Source organism: Carettochelys insculpta, chromosome 5 (genome assembly GCF_033958435.1).
Source record: "Carettochelys insculpta isolate YL-2023 chromosome 5, ASM3395843v1, whole genome shotgun sequence".
Lineage (NCBI taxonomy): Eukaryota > Metazoa > Chordata > Testudines > Carettochelyidae > Carettochelys > Carettochelys insculpta.
The window spans coordinates 73628609-73650052 of NC_134141.1; the positions used below are offsets into that span (position 1 = coordinate 73628609).

The following is a 21444-nucleotide window of genomic DNA, read 5'->3' on the forward strand; positions in this document are numbered from 1 at the left end:
TCTCTTTCTTGAAGTGTGATGCCCAGAACTGGACACAATAGTCCAAGTGAAGTCTAATGAGCAAAGTAACTTGAATAGCACCATTATTTACACTCTAAATTGTGATCAGGTCTGCATGAGAAGGTCCCTGTCTGCATTGGAACTCCTTGGAGGGATGGGGTCTTCTGCCACGAAGCTCTTCGAAGGACGAGGGTCTGAATTTGTACCAGGCTACTTTGCCTGAAAGGGAAAGTCAGCATTACTCTAGTGATTAAGTGGCTGATATATTCAGTGCAGAAGGTTATTTATTAAAACAATTTGTAAAACAGGAAATTCTGAGTACTAGCAGAGAGAAACAATTTTACTTACTTTACAACATTTCCTTAGTTTGCTAAACTGAAAAAAGGATCTTCCAATATCCCGATCTCAAACTGATTCTTTCAAGATAAGTCACCTATAAGAATCTTCTATGAAACACTCTGGAGCCATCCTCTGTTTAAAACGGTTTGTGTGTGCGCGCACATGCGTGTGTGTATGTATGTATGTAAGTACATAAACAACTATAACACCAATACCCACTCACTCACACCCACACCCCCTATCTCTAGTTTCTGTATACCTGAGCCATACAGGATGTGTACCAGAAGTGCCTAAATGGTGGGGCTGTCATTAGCACATTTAAAACTATCAATATTTTTGCATTTTATATTTCTAACTTCACATAGAAGAATGATGTATGCAGCAAACTAAAATATACAGATCCAGGAGATTGTAACGTTACAATTGCTAAGTTACATGATGTATTTTGTCCAAGGCCTCTCCAAGTTATGCATATTTATATTCGTAAGCCAATTTTCATAAAGTAGGGGGAGGAGGTCCATCACACTATACAACATTACTCTGAATTTTTTTTCAGGTGTTGAACATAACAGTTTTTATTTTATTTTACTTTTTTTATTTTTTTAAACTCCTGTGGCAGCTGTTTGCATTGTCTATCTTGTATGTGGCCTGGAATCATTATTATTTGTTGAAACAACCTTCACTTTTTAGTAACATCCAAGCTGTAAATAGTCAAGTTACATTCTGGAGAACACACTGCCCCAAAAGTAAAGAAATGTCTGTCTTTGCAAAGTAATTTGTCGAGTTGAAGATTATTGTTTTTCATCATGGTGACCCTGACTTGGCTGACTGGGTGCATATACAGATTAAGATGAATGCAGTTATTCCTTGGCTGAGGTCTGCCTCTTTCAGGGCGCATTCTCCCTAATGACATGATTGATAGGCAGTCCCAAATCCAGAGAGGAACTCATTAATCATAGCACTGACTGAATCCAATCATCTGCTTCACCTGCACAGTGATGGACAGGAAAGGATACAATTTGGGTGCTGACACTGATACACTCCTTTGTCAGAGGGCCTCAACTTTTTCAATGTCAACCTCTAAGAAGCTAACAAGAAATTCAGTGTATACCTATGCACCGCATCAAAAGACCAGCCTTAAAACATGCTTTGATTCTGAAGATAAATCTTTTTTCTATAAAATACGCCATAAAAAGATGATAGCATTTACTTTTGTTCAGCTAAGAACAAAATTACAGTTTATATTTTCAAATTATTTACTCTGTAGGAAGTTCTGAAGCTGCATTTGGAAGCAGTATCAGCCTTCATTTCCAGCAGCTGCGTAGTGTTTAAGCAAGCCTTCAGGTCAACAGCCACTTCCAGCAGAACATCCTCTTTAATCATGGCATGTTAGCAATAGTAAACTGCAATTTACAGCTGTATGCACCACAACAAATTTTATTCAGACTTTTAAACAATGAAAACTTTGGTTTTCATTCAGAATGCTTATGTCGTGGATCTTCGTGTGACTAGAGCAAGGAATGTAGTAAGCATGGTGTGGTCAGTAAAGGTTTGACGTGTCCATCAACGTGATAGCTGGATATAAAGTTATATTTGTGCTACAAGTGCAGATATTTTAAATCTTCTGAATTAGATTATACTTACAACTGATGAGGATGATTTTCAAGTAGGTACCTAGTGAGCAAATAATTATTAGTTTGTTTCTTACAGAAGGAAAATAGTCAAATAATCATCAAAGTCACCAGGTTTGAGGATCATATGTCAGAAAGGAAACAGGAGGAAAATAATAGGTTCCAAAAGAAAGGCAACAAGACAAAAGGCTACCTATGAATAGCGATTGGAAAACAAACTAAGATTTAAATTTTCTCACTTATACTCACTGTAATGGCTATCTTTCTTCATGTTAATAGGTTTTTAATATAATCAGTGACAGGCAAAGAAAAAAGTGAAAAAGATTGAATGCTTACACTGTTTCTCTTACAAAAATAATTTTTTAACGCTGAGAGAAAATGAAAAAAATTTTTTGTGTTCTTTAAAAAAAAGAATGATTTCAGTTTTCATCCTTTGGGTTACAGCAGTTCAACAGTTGCATCATCGTGAAAGTATTATATAAATAAGAGTATAGAGGTGATTTTTGTAATGTGCTTTCAAGGGCTTACCAGGCTATTGTTGTTGTTGTTAATTATAAAAATTCAGAGATGTAGCCAAGTAACAATACTTTTGTGCAATCCAAACATTTACAAATGTTATACATGGACTTACATGAACACTTTTTGGTTTAGCAATGTTTTTAGCTTTACAATAATGATATTTGTATGCTTTCTTTATTTTAGTGCCGTTGTGTCAGTAGAAGAAAGTGCAATATTAGAGAAGGGAGGTACTGCATTTGAATTGACTGCAGAGAAAATAAACATGATGGTCCTGGATATCTGCCACAAACCAGGTGGTAGCGAGTACCTGAGGCAAATTTATCACATCATCCGGCTCAATGAGGTAGGGAAACGGGCTTTTTACCGAGCAATTAGGTGTGTACTGGCCTGAGGCAGCGTCTGCTGGCAGCTAAGGGTTAGTCAAGGAGGTGATAATGCATCTTAAAGTCAATACAAAACTCAATATTGCATTGTAATAGAAACTATTCAGTTTAGACTTATCTACATGTGTATAATAAAGAAAAGGAAACAATATAGATTTTATTTATGTACTTTAACAGTAGTATGGCTCATAAAGTTGCTTCAGATTTATATTGTGTAGACCACACATCTATTTGAGGAGTTAGAACATAGCAGGAAAATCAGCATGCTATTGAAAATCTGACTGTACAGGAACTAGAATTAAACATTGTAAGTCAACTCCTCTGATTTAAAAAAAAACAAAAACAAAAAAACCCACAACTATACTGATGAAGTTATTTAATCAAATGGAAGACTGTTTTAAACTGTATAGTAACAGAGAGGTAGCTGTGTTAGTCTGTATTCTAACAAAACAAAACAGCAGTCATGCAGCACTTTAAAAGACCAACACAATGATTTATTTGGCGATGAGCTTTTGTGGGACAGACGCACTTCTTCAGATACAGATATATATCTGAAGAAGCAGGTCTGTCCCACGAAAGCTCATCACATAATAAATCCTTTGGCTAGTCTTTAAAGTGCTGCATGACTGCTGTTTTGTTTAAATCATATAGCTCTGTTAAATAATTTTGAATATTAATATAAGTACACCTATGATAACCATTTTGAAAGAAATTCATTGGCATATTACACTCCATAGAATTGAGACAAGATAAAAAGAGTGTCTTGTGATTTCTGATATTGGATTTAGGGTTATTGATTTTGAGGTTCCCCAAAAGAGGACCATGTCAGGAGATGGAGTTGGAGGGAGGGAGAGGGGGACCTAGAAGAGGGTACAGTGTGGGTACTGGGTGTACTCACTGTAATAACAGGGGCATTGTTACACCCTGCAAGGGTGTTCATGAAGCTGAGACAAGCCCAGCTCACAGTGCCAGCCCTGGGTCAGCAGTTCCCTTGGGACTCCTCCTCCAGAGTCAGAGCCTTGGTGCACAGGATCTGGCATCTGTGACTTCAGAGGAATGGAACTAATCAGCTGCAGGTGCTGGGATAGGACCAATGGAGAAGCAGACCATTCATGGCTCTTTGTAGCTGTGGCATCTCTTCTGCAGAAATCCTGGACATCGCCTGTTTGATAAATCTGCCTGGAGAGAGGCTGGAGCCTAAAAAAGGGGGATCATCCAGGAAAGCATGGATGTATTACTTTCTATCCTGAATTGCTCTAAACAAGGGAAGAAATTATTCCTTGTCCTACACAATCATAAAATGTCACACATTTAATTAAATATAGATCTGCTTAATTATGTAATACTACAAAGGCACATGCCTGAATTTACATAATTTCTAAAAAAACCGCATATATATGTGTAGTTATAGTGTAAACAAGTGAATATAACAGAATATAGACTGCAAATTTAAGCACAGGAAAAGATTTTTAAAAATGACTGCCTCCGGTTAGGCTTCTAAATCCATAAGTAGGCACCTATGTCCATATTATGTCAATGGGATCAGCAGGGCACTCATCACTTCAGAAAATCAAGTCAGTTGCTTAAGTGTCCTAAATAAGGACTTCAGAGCCCAACTTTATGCATCTGTTTTTGTAAATGTCACCTATGATGTATGTATGTATGTATGTATAAAAGTATTCATATGTATAGAATTCACTGAAGTTTTGCCTTATTTGGAGTAGAACACAATGGCCGTGACTACACTAGCCAAAAACTTCAAAATGGCCATGCAAATGGCCATTTCGAAGTTTACTACTGAAGCGCTGAAATACATATTCAGTGCCTCATTAGCATGTGGGCGGCCGTGGCACTTCGAAATTGACACAGCTCACAGCCGCGCGGCTTGTCCAGATGGGGCTCCTTTTCGAAAGGACCCCGCCTACTGCAAAGTCCCCTTATTCTCATCTGCTCATAGGAATAAGGGGACTTCGAAGTAGATGGGGTCCTTTCGAAAAGGAGTCCCGTCTAGATGAGCTGTGCGGCTGTGAGCTGTGTCAATTTTGAAGTGCCGTGGCCACCCCGCATGCTAATGAGGCGCTGAATATGTATTTCAGCGCTTCATTAGTAAACTTTGAAATGGCCATTTGCATGGCCATTTCGAAGTTTTTGGCTAGTGTAGACATAGCCAATATCTGTTTAATAGAACCTCTCAACACTGGTCAGCAATTAGATACAAGGAAGTGAAGCATGTATATAACAGCTTTAAGAGAAAACATTTTCAATGGGGTGGTCCCTGGCAGGCTTAAACATGGTTGTGAAATAACTCCCAAAATTTGCAGTGATCTTGTAAAATGAATTCAAGAGTCGCTGATGCACTCCCTTGTCCCTCATTCAGGGGTGTTTAGCAGAGGTGTAGTGCACTTGAGAATCTGGGTCACAGTGTAACTTTCCTTGCTTCTTGAAACCTGTTCCTGTATCTGGAATTAAATTGACCAGATGGAGGTTCAGTGTGTCCTTACTTTTGTAAATAGAGTAGTTATCCATGTTTATATCAATTTCTTGGAGAGATACTACAGAATCCATTTCCAGATATATTTCACCTTTGGGTGATGAACAAAAGATGTTACCTAACAGAAACTGGTATTTTATCAGTAATGGCTCCAATACTCCTCTCCAAAGCTATGTTTACACTGCAGAGTTAGTTTGGGATATGGAGGCATCCTGAAATAGCTACTCTGTGTCTGTGAAATGCACCTGGTATTTTGAAATGTTTTTGGAACTACCGGGTGCGCTATTTCAGCATTTGTCTACATTTTGTTGCAGGAGGAATAATGGATACCTTGGAACAGTGCAGTATTTCCACATTTGGCACTGTGTAGATAGTGTCAGATGTTGAAATAGGATATGCAATTTGCTTAGTGCAAATTGTGTATTTTATTTTCAGTTAAGGGCTCAGTGTAAATGTAGACCAAGATTTTATACAAACTTTTCCAAAACAAATGGCTTACTAAAACAAGAACTGTATTTTCTGATTCCTGTCTTCTTGAGGCCTAGCCATGTTAGCCTGTAGCATCATATACAAAAAAGCAAAGCAAAACAAAACAAGACAAAAAAATAAACAAACAAGCAGTCCTGTAGCACCTTAAAGACTAACTGTTTTATTTATTAGGTAACAAGCTTTCGTGAATAAGACCCAAATCTAACCCAAAATAGAAGTGTCGGTCTTTAAGGTTCTAGAGGACGGCTTGTCTTCTGGAGTTTACCTGTTATGCCAAGCAACAAGAGTGCCACCACAGTTTGGGCTAAGAAGAACTCATATAACAATTGTCAAAAACAAGCACTTATTAATTTTAACACATTAATATATGCAAGTCTAACTGCCATGAACTAATGAGGGAAGCAAGGACTGGCTCTGTGACTGCACTGATTATTGGAAAGACAGAAATGGAGAAGGCAGAGATGGGGTCTTTTACAGAGGGTGTGAACCCAAAAGGTGTTACTGTTGGAATGATTATGAAATTTGCTGGCCGCACAGCACCAGATTTTCCTAAAGTTGAATTCCAATCTAGATAAGCCAGTTCGAGGCTCCATATATTCAAACATGTATCACAAATTGGTATCTTCACTTACTTAACCAGATCTGTTTTCCTTTTCTGTCATTTCCAACTGATGAGCTTGCAGTTTATAGCAGAAATTTTTACTAGTCTAAAAGTACATGATCTTGCTCTTTGGACTATTAAATTTCATCCCGTTTCTATTATTCCCATCCTCAAGGTCATCAGATTCTTCCAGTTAGAATACACCAATCCTCCTCTGTATTGATGAGGTGTTGTGTTATCAGTAAATTTCATTAACACTCTTGCCTCCTTTTTGCCTCAAGGCCTATAAGTAAAAATAAGATGTGGCTGAAAATTGATCTGTGATGAACTCCAGTGGTATTCTCCCTCCTCACCAATGGTTTTCTTTTTAATAACACAACCTGTAGTTGTTTCCCCATTAACTAGTTAACAGAATCCTGTATTCATCTTCTCGGTTTTAACCAGTGATGTCTCTCGTGGGACAATGTGAAATGCTTTACTGAAATCCAGATACATTAAGTGTACCATATGTTGCTGGTGGTCCAACAACAACAACAACAAAAAAAGTTATCTTCCAAAGAGAAGGCCAGGTTAGATCAGCAAGATAGATCTACCTCTAGTAAACACACATTGTATTTTATCTCACTTTCCATTTCCATTTGTTTTTAGTTATTTTTTCTTTAAAATATGTTCAGAAGCCTTGTATTACACTCTTTTTCAGTTGTGTTTCTACCATGGATGAATTAATACCTGTACAACAAATTCCTGTTAACCAGCTTGCTTTTACCCCCGTGATCAACATTATTATCTTTATTGAAAAATGAGAAAAAAGTATTATTTGAATTCTGCAGTCATATTATCTATACTATATCTAGATTATCCCCAATTTCTAACCCATCCTCACTCCATAGTGGCTGCCCACTTTTTTTCCTTGTTCTTTTTATTTATATGGCTAAACAATCTTTTCCTATTTGTTTTAATTTCTTTCGAAAGGTGTAACAAAGCTTGACTTTTGGCAATTTTTATTTTATCCTTGTGCTTCCTGACATCCAAGGCATAGCTTTCTTTTTTGATTAGTCCCTTGATCATTTTTTCTATCCTTTTTAGCATATTTGCTACTCCTAATGTCGTTTTTGAAGTAGTTATTCAGTTAGTAAATCATGGAGTCATCCCTGTGTGCTTGGGATGCAAATTTCGGATAGACACTTACTTGCATGGGCACGCTTGAAGATCTGAAGCTGGAGACAGCACTGTGCAGGTTCTGTGTATCAGTCCAGCCAAGGCAATAAGCTTCACAACCCATCTGAATATAGGAGGTGGTCCAACCAAACGTCAGCAGCTCTAGGTCCCAGGTCAGTGGGAAGGTCGTTCTGCTTCACCTTAGTACAGGCCCCATCTCTTTGTTATGCCCCTTCCCTTGCAAGCACCATTCCAAACAATAGTCACACTGCAGGTCCATCTCAGCCAGCTCCAGGCACATCAGTAGTCTTTCTCCTGGCTCTAGGGGAAGCCACCAACCATCTCTGAAGCTCCCTGCTCTGCTGAAGCCCCAGCAGGCTTTCTGCACCAGCATCTAGCTTCTTAACAGCAACTCTCAATAAGGACAGAGCTCCACACTAGCAATTTGGTTCCACGCCCCAAAATGGAGCTGCTGTTTCTGCACTGCCTGGCAGACAGAGGTCTTTCCCCCTTTTTTTTTCCAAGGGCACCACAGGAGGCTACAGCTACACTACTATATAAATTCAGTTTTATTACATTCGATTTTATAATACTAGGTTTTATACATTTGATTTTGATTATCCTCACCTCCCCACAAAGTTGAGTGAGTTCTGCCACAAGGAATCACCAAACATCAACTGTTGTAGCAGTGCGTTGCAGGAACCTAGCCCACAGTTCCCTGAGCCCCGTAGCATTCTGGGTCTTTTTGCTGGCACAGTATAGGAAAATAATGCTGTGCAAATGGTTGTAGGTATATGGTATCATCTTCCCACGTTGTATTGCCCTCATTCCCCTCCCCTGAAAAGCAAACAGCCATATTTTCAGAAGGAAAGAAGCAAATGTAGGGAATCCCAGGCAAAAAGAAACTCAAATAGGCTGGCTTCAGGAGGTGACTGAACCACATAAACTGGTTGCTCAACTGATTTTCTCACATAGAAGGAACACCTTTAGATATGACTTTTTCCTGATCAGTCAACTAGTGTACCAGGCAGGGGACTATCATATACACATCCCAGAATGACTCTGTTTCCTAGGATCACCCATGTGTCTGTACCATCTGAAGTGACCCTCCGGTGACTTTTTTCCCCCTTGAAACCAGAAACATCCTCCCTAAAAATAGTACAGGAACACATTACTGTTTGTGATATCCACCCCCACCTCCCAGTTGAAAACAACAGCCAAAGGAATTTTTGCACCATTTTTCCAAAGCCTGCCCCTGTTTCAGGCTGCTTGCTGGAGTGCAACCCAGTGATGATAGACACCGTCAGAGCATGCTATTTCTGAGCCATTCTGCCTGAAGTACAGTAGGATAATTGCAAAGTTGAGGAAAGAGTAACATAGTAAATTTGAGGAAAGTGCAAACTCTAACAATTAAAGCCAACTCCCTCAAGCAGGGAAAAAGCCCTGCAGCTCCCCGTACTCATGAATGGAAAGAAGCCAATTTGTGATGCACTGAGTTAGAAAGGATTTTTGGCTTCCCACTTCACTACACATCACAGGTGCATGCTTTTATTGGGTCAGGGGCTAGACACATGATGTGGTTGGGTGGTGGATAGATCCCAACTGCATGAGACCTATGGGGAAGGGAGGCTGCCCCTGCACAAATGTGAACCGCAGAAAAGAAGTTCCTCAGCCTCTCATATAAGCATGACCCCCACAGCATAGATACCATGAGGTGCAGTGGCAAGGGGGCTGACACCAGCACTGAAAAAAAATCTCGGCCTTTGTTATATGTTTGGTTTCTGGGCACAGCTAAGGAGATCAATCCAGGGTATCTTTGCTTAAAACTGGGCCACTCACAGCTCCAGGCTGAGATTTCCTTTTCTCTAAGACAAATCCAACCAGCCACAAAAGCTCCTCTGCCAGCCCCACTGGTCAGCCAGAAGCCACACAAGCAAACTCACAGATTTCCCAACTGCTATATCAACCCAAACCAACAACCCCCAACTCAGGTGAGCAGTTCTTAAAACCTATTTCACCAATACCACACAGATTTGTCTGGGCCTAAGAGAGTCCAGCCACGATCCCCAGTCAATATGTACTTGGATCTTACCCAAAACAACTTGCTTGCCAATACGTCAGATCTAAAAATCTAAAGGTTTTTTAACAAAGAAAGAAAAACAGGGTTTTTTTGCGTTAATGTTCAAAAATTTCATTTATATTAGTATACACACATCTTGTCTGACTTCATGATATTTCCTAGAAAGATTAGCTATAGTCCTTTCACTGTAACATCTGATGATTCCTCCCATCAGTTTTACTACTTTTTTTTGTTTTGGGTCCATACATCTCATCTCTGGAGTTTCTTTTTCCTATACTAAATTGTTATTTACCTGCCTATGCTGCTGAGTTGCTCTGGACTTCTTTGGAGTCAAGAACTAAAATGGAGAGTTTCTTCTGTGCTTTCAGTGGCTTTGCTCCTTCCCCCACTGGCATACAGGCAGTGTGCAGGAGGAAGCTGAAAGGGGGATAAGACTTGGACTACGTGCTTGTGAGGAGATGTGGGAGTTGGCCGGGGAGAGCTGGGGGGGGTGGGGCAGGAACACTGAGTTGGGTAGCTGGAAAAGAAATCCAAGACAGAGGATGCCAGAAAGACAATGAGTAGGGAATAACTGGGGTACAATGAAGTGTTAAGGGACATACTGAGGCAAACTAGGAGACTGAGAATGGGAACCAGTGGGGCGGGAAAAAGAAAATGCAGGGAGAAGGGAGAGATCTGAGCTGGTTGGGAAAAGAGACAAGGTAAATTTATATGTGGAATTGGACAAGATTATTGGCATCAAGGATAGGTGGTAATCAATTACTTTTATTTTTTCGTAAAAGGAATATTTGAATGAGCTGCTGTCTTGTGAGAATTCTGAAGAAGGTGCAATGCCCATTAAACATACAAATTTTACATTGAGGAGTGTAGAAGACCAGCCTGTTTTCAACCCTTTCCAGGTGCACCGCCAATATTGTGCAAAGGTGTTTGATCAGGTAAGTGAAAGTTTTTGAAACTTTCAATTGCTATCTTAAGGAATACAGGTCATACCTACACAAGGAGGCAGTCTGACAAAGCTGTGATTTTGGAAAAAAACATCAGTGGACAACAACTCAACATGATTTCTCATATGGGATGCTGTGGTAAAAAGAGATAATGTGATCTTTGTGTATATAAACAAGGGAGTGGTGAGTAGGAAGATGATTTTACCTTAGGATGTGGCATTTCTGAAATTGACATAGGAATACAGTAAACTCTTTCATATCTGGCAGCCCCAGAACCAGGAGGTTGCCCAATGTTCAAATATTCCAGTTAATAGAGAGCAGCTGGGGGCGGGCATAGGCAAGGGTCAGTGCTCCCCCCAGTAAAAAAGTTAAGCTCCATCCTGTTCCCACCAGTGCTACTCAGCTGGTGCTCCCTTACCTTGATGGTGGAAATAGCTGGGAGCCGCTTGTGGGGCTTGCATATGGCAGCATGAGGAGCGCTCTGGGTGGCAGACACTAGGCAGGAGAGTGGAGGAACCCACTGGCTACACACATATGCATCGTTGAGAGATGCAGGATTGGCACTGAGTGGGCTGGCCCGAGAGAGGGTGGGGCATTGCTCACATGCTCAGTTTTGCTCTCCGGCAGAGTGAGAAGGGGAAGCCATCTCATGGCTTGGGGTTTGCCAGAGTTATGCTGGTTATTTGAAAGTTCCCGTACATTGAATACTGGATAAAAGAAAGTTTGCTGTTTTATGGTGCAGTTTTGGTCTTCACATTTCTAAAGGCATATTGAAAAATTGGAAATGATGCGGAAAAGAGACACACAAATTATCTGAGGAGTGGAGAAAATGCCTTTCAGTGTGTTTACCTTATCTAAGTTGATTTGATTACAACATATAAGGACGTCTATGGGGAGAAAATACCAGATACTAAAGGAATAGTTATCTAGTGACGGAAGGCCTAACAACAACCTGTGACTGGAAGATGAAGGCAGATGTCAAATTCAACATGGACAGAAACACACATTTTTAACAATGGGAGTGATAAACTGTTGAAACTACCAACCCCCAGAAGTGGTGTATTCTCTACCTCTTAACATCCTTAAAAGACATTAAAGACTTCATTTAAAGACCTCTTAAAGTCTTTAAATCAAGACTGGATAGCTTTCTGAAAGTTTTTCTTCAGCCAAATATAAGTATAGGGATAACTGGGTGAAATTTAGTGGCCTGTGATGTACAGGAGGTTAGACTAGATGCTCTAATGGTCGCTTCTGGCCTGAAAATCTATGACACAATGATGATAACGTTTGTAGGTGTTGAAATCATGATAAAGAAATAATTGTTGTAGGCACAAACTCTATAAAATAGATGTACACAGCTAAAACATTAGTATGTAAGTCAGCTTGGCTACGTCTACACGTGAAGCCTACATCGAAATAGCTTATTTTGATGTAGCGACATTGAAATAGGCTATTTTGATGAATAACATCTACACGTCCTCCAGGGCTGGCAACGTTGATGTTCAACTTCGACATTGCGTGGCACCACATCGAAATAGGCACTGCGAGGGAACGTCTACATGCCAAAGTAGCACACATCGAAATAAGGGTGCCAGGCACAACTGCAGACAGGGTCACAGGGCGGACTCAACAGCAAGCCGCTCCATTAAAGGGCCCCTCCCAGACACAGTTGCACTAAACAACACAAAATACATAGAGCTGACAACTGGTTGCAGACCTTGTGCCTGCAGCATGGATCCCCAGCTGCCGCAGCAGCAGCCAGAAGCCCTGGGCTAAGGGCTGCTGCCCACGGTGACCATAGAGCCCCGCAGGGGCTCGAGAGAGAGCGTCTCTCAACCCCTCAGCTGATGGTCGCCATGGCGGACCCCGCTATTTCGAAGTTGCGGGACGTGCAACGACTACACGGTCCCTACTTCGACGTTGAACGTCGAAGTAGGGCGCTATTCCTATCCCCTCATGGGGTTAGCGACTTCGACGTCTCGCCGCCTAACGTCGAAGTTAACTTCGAAATAGCGCCCGGCGCGTGTAGCCGTGACGGGCGCTATTTCGAAGTTAGTGCCGCTACTTTGAAGTAGCATGCACGTGTAGACACGGCTCTTGGGTGCTTGCTGCCTCTGAAGTGCCGACAGTGCTAATCCATTTGGGGTATGCAAGAAGGTTCTCATTGGCTTATTTTTCTTCTTTTTTTTTCATTATTTTTTGTGTTTCTTTTCTGCATCTGATGTGGGTTTTATGTGCCTAAATCACTTAGCTGCTTTTGAAAAAATTATTCATAGACTACCAATCTTCTCAATCCATGTAGCTACCCCCATATCAAATGGTAACATAAATATTGATCTTTTAAACTGTTATGCTTGTAAGTGCGCACTAAGAACTTCTTCCTCTAGACATCCCCTCATCTTTTTTCAGCATAATTTTGTATGATATTTAGCTAAAGATCAGCTCCATTGTATATGCCATTTATTAAATCACATATTTTAACACATATTTAATCTATGTCATGTATTTCAGTGAAAGTGTAAATGGTGTGAGTGATGGAGATGAATAGTAATTTGAGGTTCTTGACCCCAGATGAACTAGTTTTAAGCATGTTACTCTTTTTTGTTCCACAAGTCCATTTGTAAAGCTCCTAATTGAAGACAATTCAAGGAAGGGATGACTTGACTTAAACAGCTGGGGGAAATAAACTGAGTCCAAATTTGAATCATAGATATTTTATTACGCCCCTTACCATTCTTGCCTACATTCATTAATAGTGAGTAGAATAAGACCTTCAAGTACTGACAACTCAGGGCAGAATTCTTTTGCTGTATGACAGAGTTGCAGAGCTCCATTAATCTGCTGGTGACAAGACGTAGCTCATGTTGGATTGTGTTGGACTCTAGAAATTTTAGCATGAAATCTCCTTTATTGGAACTTGGAAAATTGTCCTAACACTTAAATAAAAATAATTAGTGGAATTTTGGCCTTAAGATATCATGTGTCAAACCTATATGTCAGTAAATCAACTTGCTTCCTGGACTTAAGTATACTATTGGTTACCTTGTTTTATTTCCTTAAAATGTTTTTAACACATAAATATAGGAATTGCCATACTGAAATAGCCCAATGGTCATAATTAATTATCCATTTTCTGGTCTCTGATAGTGATCACTACCAGATTTAGAGGACAGTACAAGAAAACTCAAAAAGGACAATTATTCTGCATAAATATGAAATTTCTTCTTACCTCTAACAGTCAATGGTTGGCCTCTGCACTGAGGCATAAGAGTTTATAAATCCCTGACCTATTTATCACCACATCAATTTAAGCATATATATGTTCTTATTACCCACTTAAATGTTGAATCCTAGTCTGAATGCCACTAAACCTCTGGTCTTCATAGTTATATTTAGTCACAAAACACAAGCAATCCAGTGGCACCTTAAAGACTCATACATTTATTTATTAGATAATGAGCTTTTGTGGGTAAAACCAACTTCTTCTGATGCAGAGGGAGGGAGATTGGGAGGGGAAAATAAGTTCAGGAATCATGTGGACCAGTAATGCAACGAGTGGAAAAAAAAAATTAAGTGGGATGGGTGCCATTCCTGTGAATATCGAAGGTGGGGAAATTGCCCTTGTAATGCATCATCACCTATAGCCCTCAGTTTAAACCCCTCCAGTGCATAATTGACAATCTACAACCTCTACTGGAACACGATCCCTCACTCACACAGGCCTCAGGTGACATGCCTGTTCTTTCCCACAGGCAATCACCCAACCTCAAGGAACTACTAGCAACTACACACCATACCACAGAAACGTTCACCCAGGGACCTATCTCTGCAACAAATCCTGCCACCACTTCTGTCCACGCATCTATATTAGAGACACCAACACTGATCCTAACCACATACATCATGTGCCAGTAATGTCCCTCTTCCGTGTACATTGGGCAAACTGGACAGTCTCTACGGCAAAAGATGAGTGGACATAAATCCGGTATCAGGGCTAGTCTAGATTTCAGGGTTTTGTGCACAAAATCACCATTTTGTCCACAAAACCTGCATATCTCCCAGATTGTGAAGCACATTTTGTCAACAGTAAGTTGACAGAATGGAGCACTTTTGTTGACAGCCATACCCTGCTAACCATGAGGAAGAACACCAGTCAAGAGAGAGATGTGTCAACAAAAGACAAGTCTGGATGTTCTGGGGCACTTCTGTTGGCAGAAAAGGCCTCTAGGGTGCCATGCAGGTGCCCCGGCAGATACCCTGTCCACAGCAATTAGTGCTGTATGGGTCCTGCCTCTGGCCCTTCTTAAAGCTTCATGGAGCCCAGGGGACGCCATGGCAGGAAGCTGAGAGTGCAGGAGCAGCAGAACTACCATCTGCAGTTCCCCATGCCCTTGCAGCCACACCATTTCTGAGAGTGTTGCCCCCATGACTGAGCAGGAGGGAGCCCAAGACCCGCCTGGGCCTTCGAGAAAACAGCTGCAGGGTTCCCAGGACCTTCCCTGGGGCTTAAAGAGGCAGGCCCCATCTTGGTCGGCCCAGGGATTGAGGCCCTCCTGGATCTCTGGGCCAAGGAGGAGGCCCTCCGAGACTTCTGTACCAGATGTCTGCAACACTGAAATCTACGATTGCATTGCCCCAACCTCAGCTGAACGAGGCCATCCCACAACACCCTTGAACAGGTGCAGGCCAAAGACAAGGAGTTGTGGCAGGGATATATGCTAGCGCAGGACATAGTGGGGCATTCTTGGGCAGAACCATCCTACTGCTACAGGGAGCTGCACCACATTCTGGGGGAGGCACTTGAGGCCACCCAGCACAGCTGGACCCCCCAGAGGAGGAGGCGAAACCGGGAGAGATCCAACCCCTGCAAGAGCCGGACTCACAGGCCAGCAGCCTTATTCTGATGCTGAACTCGGTCCCCAGCATCCAGGCCATGTTCTGAGAACCCTGTGTGTCACACACACCCCGCATGGCAGGCGGGTGCAGACAGGGAATGCTGCAAGTGTCACTCAGCTGGCTCAGGCAGGACCTCGCACTCCAATCCCAGCATGTGCAGTGTGGTAGCATGCACCATGGAGAAGTAGCCCTTGCAGTTTATGTACTTGGCTGTGGTATGGATCGGGATGTGGGTCCCATCAATGGTCCTGACACAGTTCGGAAACCCAGGGCTGATAATCCAGCCACAGCTTTGTGAAGGTCTCCCAGGCAGATGACCCTACACAGCAGGATTGTGTTGATGGCCCTCATGACCAGTATCTGGGCACTTGGGGGGGTCCCCTTTCCCTTCCCATCTGCTCCTCCTGAGCTCTCTGGGAGCTCCCTGCATATGAGGCTGCCCTCCCCACAAGCAGCAAGACTGTATGAGGATGGGATGGCACAGTCCCATGGGGATAGGGCTTCCCCTGCACATCAACCCCACCCTGACCTCACTTCCTGAGGTTCCCCCTTTGATGGGACGCCCTCCCCACTCCCCTGCTGTGTGGGGATTGCTGCCTGAGAGTGCCTTACCTCTATGAGGAGGACCCCAGTGGTGGACTTCCCATGTCAAACTGGTTACCCACTGACTGGCAGCTGTTGTGGGTGGCAGGCTTCCAGAGTAACACTGCAACCCACTTCTCCAGGATGGCAGGCTGCAGCTGGGTGTCAAATCCCTGGAGGGCAGGGACAAGCTGGGCACAGAATTCCATGGTGTACTTCTGCATGCAGAAGTTTTGGAGCCACTGCTGGTCATCCCACTGCCCCATAACCAGCTGGTCCCACCAGTCCAAACTGGTGTGGTGCCTCTGGGGGGTTGTGCAGATGAGCAAGTCCTGGAGCCAAGGTGCCATCCCCGAAGGTGCCAGAAAGCTCAGTCTAAGCCGCAGCATGTCTGTCTGGGGCCATTGCAAGCCCAAGGGCAGCGCCAGCATCATAGACCCCAGGGATCAGCTGTGTTGTCCCCAAATGCAGGGCAAGCACAGTGGGCTCAGCAAGAGCTCTGATGTCCCTCACAGGGATAGGCAAGCCTACATCAGGGTCAGGGAATGGCTGTCTGGAGGTATCCCTTTAAGCACCTGTCTCTTCAGGGCTCTGGCACCAGCTCTCAGAAGAAACTGGTGACTGGCAACCCTGGCTGACATGGTTCTTGGTGGTGGTTTTGTCAAGAGAGCAGCCAGGCTGTCTGGCCACTCTGTCAACAGAGCAAATCACTCTTTCAGTGCTCCTTGCTGTCTGGACACAGTCTGTCAACAGAAGTTTTATCGCAAGATATCTTCCAACATGAATTTCTGCCAACAAAACCCAGCAATCTAGACATAGCCCACGAATTGGAATATACATAATCCCATACAGGAACACTTTAATCTCCCTGGACATACAGTGAAGGATTTGATAGTAACCATTATGCTACAGAAGGATTTTACCTCAAGATGACAGGGGGAGATATCCAAATTGAAATTCATTTGCAAGTTTGACACATTTAACTGTAGGCTTAACACAGATTTCAATAATCTAACACATTACAAGGGCATTTTCCCCACCTTTGATATTTGCAGGAAAAGCATCCATCCCACTTGATTTGCTTCTTCCACTGGTCCTATTAATGACACAGGAGTTCCTCCCTCCTTTTTTAGCCCTTCTCCTTCCTTTCCCCTCGTCCTGCTATAAAAGCCATGGATTCTTATCTGCTCCAGTATGAAGAAGTGGGTCTTACCTACGAAAGCTCTTTACCTAATAAATAAAATAGTTACTCTTTAAGGACTTGCTTTTATTGAAGCTACAGACTAACATGGCTACCCCTTTGAGACTGTATTTTGTCAGTGAGTAAGCATATCTCCTATCAATTTTATATTAGTTACCTTTCAGATCCAAAGGCTGTGCCTTAGTTTTTCTATTATGAGAGCATAAATAGGAGTGCCAACTTTGTGTTCATTTAGGATTCCATTTACTCTGTGTCACAGTGGTACTGAATTCAGGAACAAGAGCTGCCAAATTCTGCAACACTGTTAACTTACTCCATCCTCATGAAATCCTGTTCATTTATAGTACCCTCCCTCTGCACAAACCCATTCTCAATGGGTTGGATTATTCTAAATTAGCCAAGGAGCAGGTGACCCAGAGGAGTATGCTAGCCTGCCTGCAGAGTGTTGCTATGGATGAGTCTCTTAGGCAGCTTACAGGCTGTCTCTTCCTTGCACTCATTTGGTAAGAGAGGTTTGGAGAAAGGCCTTTGGACAATGAGAGAGCCTATACTCATTGAACTAAGGACTTTAATTTAACCCAATTATTACTAGCTTCTTTATCTTTTTAATTTTTAAATACCTAACCACATTCAGTTTCACCCTACCAATTTTTGGAATCATTCCTCCCCTAAGTATATTGAACTTAATTGTATTTTGGTCACTATTCAGTTTTGGTTGAACTATGGTTAAAATGTTAATAGGATGCATGTTCAAGTACTGCTTTATAAGTGTGACGTTGTACATAGTCATATGTCTGCATATAGTTATTGTAGGGTACATTTCATTAATTAAATAAGCAACAGGACATTTACCTGAATTCATATTGTCTATATTTACAGGTATTTATAATAACCATCTGGTGGCTAAAATACTTTATACAATAAACAAGTAAAATATCTTGAACTAATTAAAGTACAGCATGAATTCCAGTTACATCAAGTTCTTTCTCTTGATAAACTTTTTGCTGACAGTATAAAATGTAAATTGCTACAATACATAAAAAGATGCCAATTATTTTGTTTTTCAAATAGAGTCAAGCTCTCAGAGAAAGTGGATGGGCCAAATGCCCTTAACAGTTGGAAGAATAACGACTCAAAAATTGATTTATCTTTTTATAAGTAATGGCTACATCCCTAAATGGATTTATAAATTAATTGCTCTCTTATTGGAATAAAAACCTTCTTCTTTGGACATGATTGATATCATCTGTCTAAGTCCTTGTTCTAGACACCCCCCTCCTTTTTAGTTAGTCTATCACAGCTGGAGCTTTAATTTACTGATCATATTAAGTCTGATTAATAGCTAACAATAGCTTCTTCCCATACCTCAACAGTCACCCATTACTGAATGGAACTGGGATTGGTCAATCTTGCTGCCAAGTTACCTGGGACTGAATCAGATGACCTTCAAGGCACTGCTGGAGCACAGGTAATAAGTTTCGTATATAGATTGTCTGTCTGTTTTTTTCCAAGTTTTCAGCATTATTTTATAATGGACCATACTTAAATTTTAACACAAATTGTAAAATAATTGGGAATATATATTTTAAATTACAGACTTTTAAGGTGGCAATTGTTGTAAGGGTTTTTTTCTGGATTTGGTGTGTGATGAGAAAGCCTAGTGATAAATGTATAATTTATAACTTATTACTTTTATCTCAATGGGTAAAAGCCTGTGTTTTTTGTGACTTAGATTCCAGGATTGTTTGCCGTTGTCCATAAGCAGTATTTTGTATTTCCAAATGGATAATACTCATGTAAATTTCAGCTGTGTGGCATGGAACTCAGGGGAATGCTGGTTAAAATAATAGATGATGGCCTAAATTCAGTGATGTCATTGCAAAGAAACATTAATTTAAATAGTTTAAAAATAATCCAGCACAAATTTTACTTGAGTGCTAACAGTTCTCGAAAATGATATTTTGTCTTTTAAAAGCCCAGTGTTTAATGAAAAGCTGAAATATTTAGTGCAAAACCTATGATATTCTTAAAATACAAAGACTGTTGAGAGGTGTGTGCAGTGTTTTTGTTTTATCCTATCAGATACAACAAAATTAGTAACTTGGTCATTGGTTCAGGACAAATTTAAGTATGCATGTTCAATCTTCTTACTTACATATTTAAAATATTTCTGAGGTACCTCTGGCGTCTGTTTGTATTACAGGAAGATGGTATCTTTGGAACAATGAATGATCTTTCCTAATATGTATATGCTCATTTTATATGTGTGGAGTTACTCTTTATTTACTAGATTATGGACTGGTTAAAGGTACCTCCTACTCCTGATATCCAGTGAGATATTATTTAGCTGAAATGCCCGTGATCTGTTGCTTTTGGAGGTGATTAGCCAGAGTTCTAGACCTGGCTTTGCAGAAACTGATTTGTTAACTAATTGTTGTCTGCAAGATATTGATTTGTTATATGATGGTAATGTGACAGATACAAAAGTACTGAAATCTGAAAAGATTGTTTTATTGGTATGTGCCAGATGCTGCGGGCAGAAGGGTTATTCATATCCTTGTGAAACTGTAAATGTTATATATCTTCATGAGCTAGGGATAATATGCTAGCTGCATCAGGAAGAATTACTGACCTTTCCCCAGGAATTAAAATCAGTGTGAGACAATTATTGCAAATCCTGGGACGCATAAGAAACTCCCAAGAAGTATGGCCCATTAGGTGGAAATGTGTATATTGGTTCAGTTCCAGAGGCTCAGCGGACAAATAACAAGATTTTGTTATAAAGGAGAAAACTGAACTGACTCCGAGCTTTTCATTTTGATCCTAGAATTTACATGCAACTGGAACAAAGAAGTTGAAACCACGCTGGTCACTATTTGAGTCTCTTTTCAGAGGCAGATGCTTCTGTAGAGGCGGCTCTGTCTAGAAGGCATGGTTTCAATAGAATCTATCTGTCTATGTTCAAAATCAGAGTATGAATACTATCCATAGTTTTTATAGTGAGAGACACGGATACATTCCATGTTTGTAGGCAGAGAACTGATATGATTTCCTAGAATATTTTACGTCCTGTGTTCTCTTGAACTTGTAAGTAAAATTTTCTAATTTTCAGCTTGCGCAAACTGGGGAATTCCCCCTTTGATGGTAAGCTTTACTGAAAACATCTGCTATCACTTACCTTTGCATTTACCTGTTTCTATACATATGCATTAGTCTAAATGAAGCTTATATCGCATCCCTATTTCAGAAAAATATCTTTATTTTATACCATCTGCTTATTATCTTGGCCAAGGGGTTGACTCACAGATGGAGACTACTCTCATGTTTCACCTTTAACTCTGTCCTTGGTTTAGATATGAAATATTTATGCATTTTGTTTTCTTTTTCTTTTTAGTTTCTCTGCAATAGTTTTCTCAGCTTAGACTGTTATTTTTTCAAAATAATTTTTCAGTTAAAAAGAAACTGACAAAGATGTTCCACTAGAAAGAAGGCACACTGTCAGATTACTTATGACTGCTACAATTGCCCTCAGTTAAAATGAAGCAGTTTGTATTTTGAAAACAAATACGAGTTACTCGTTATGTTTATAAACAAAAGATATGACTCAAATGCACAAAGACTTAATCTCTGAAATTGGCACTTGTACTGCCCTGCTCACTGATGTCATCAATATGAGCCAAAAGGAATGAAAAGGGGTTTGTGTGACTTATGGGTGGTACTTTCTCTCTGAGGCTACTACAGAAAGTACCACCTGTTGACTTGTAATTTAATTCGCTATCCATTTGTCCTTGCATGATGAGAGCAAATAGGAGCACCTGGTTTACCCTACACTATCATTATTTGATTTACCTCTGTCAGGTTGTCTATTATTTGTCTCCTTTTTAAACTGAATTGTCATCATCTTAATGATCACTCCTAATTTGGAAGTCTCTTCGTTCATTGGTCTTGTCTGGATTCTTCCTGTTTTGCTGCATCCTTATTAAGATGAGGTGAACAAAACTGAGCACGTTATTTTAAAGGAGACCACTATACTGTTTTCAGCATTATAGGCTATCATTTTCTCTAACATGTTACTTCCATTATTGGATGCTGCTGTACGATGAGGTTACATGTTTCCATTAAGCTGACCA

At 40.9% G+C, this 21444-nt stretch overlaps 1 protein-coding gene across 5 annotated transcripts in view; it reads left to right on the forward strand.

Moving 5' to 3' along the window:
* Positions 1-21444, forward strand: part of KIAA0825 (KIAA0825 ortholog) — a 393823-nt gene that overhangs the window by 180431 nt on the left and 191948 nt on the right. For all 5 annotated transcript variants that reach the window (XM_074995322.1, XM_074995323.1, XM_074995321.1 and 2 more), the window contains 3 exons: positions 2673-2832; positions 10474-10626; positions 18688-18782. In XM_074995322.1, the coding sequence (XP_074851423.1) occupies positions 2673-2832; positions 10474-10626; positions 18688-18782 (408 nt within the window). The remainder of the gene's footprint in view (positions 1-2672; positions 2833-10473; positions 10627-18687; positions 18783-21444) is intronic.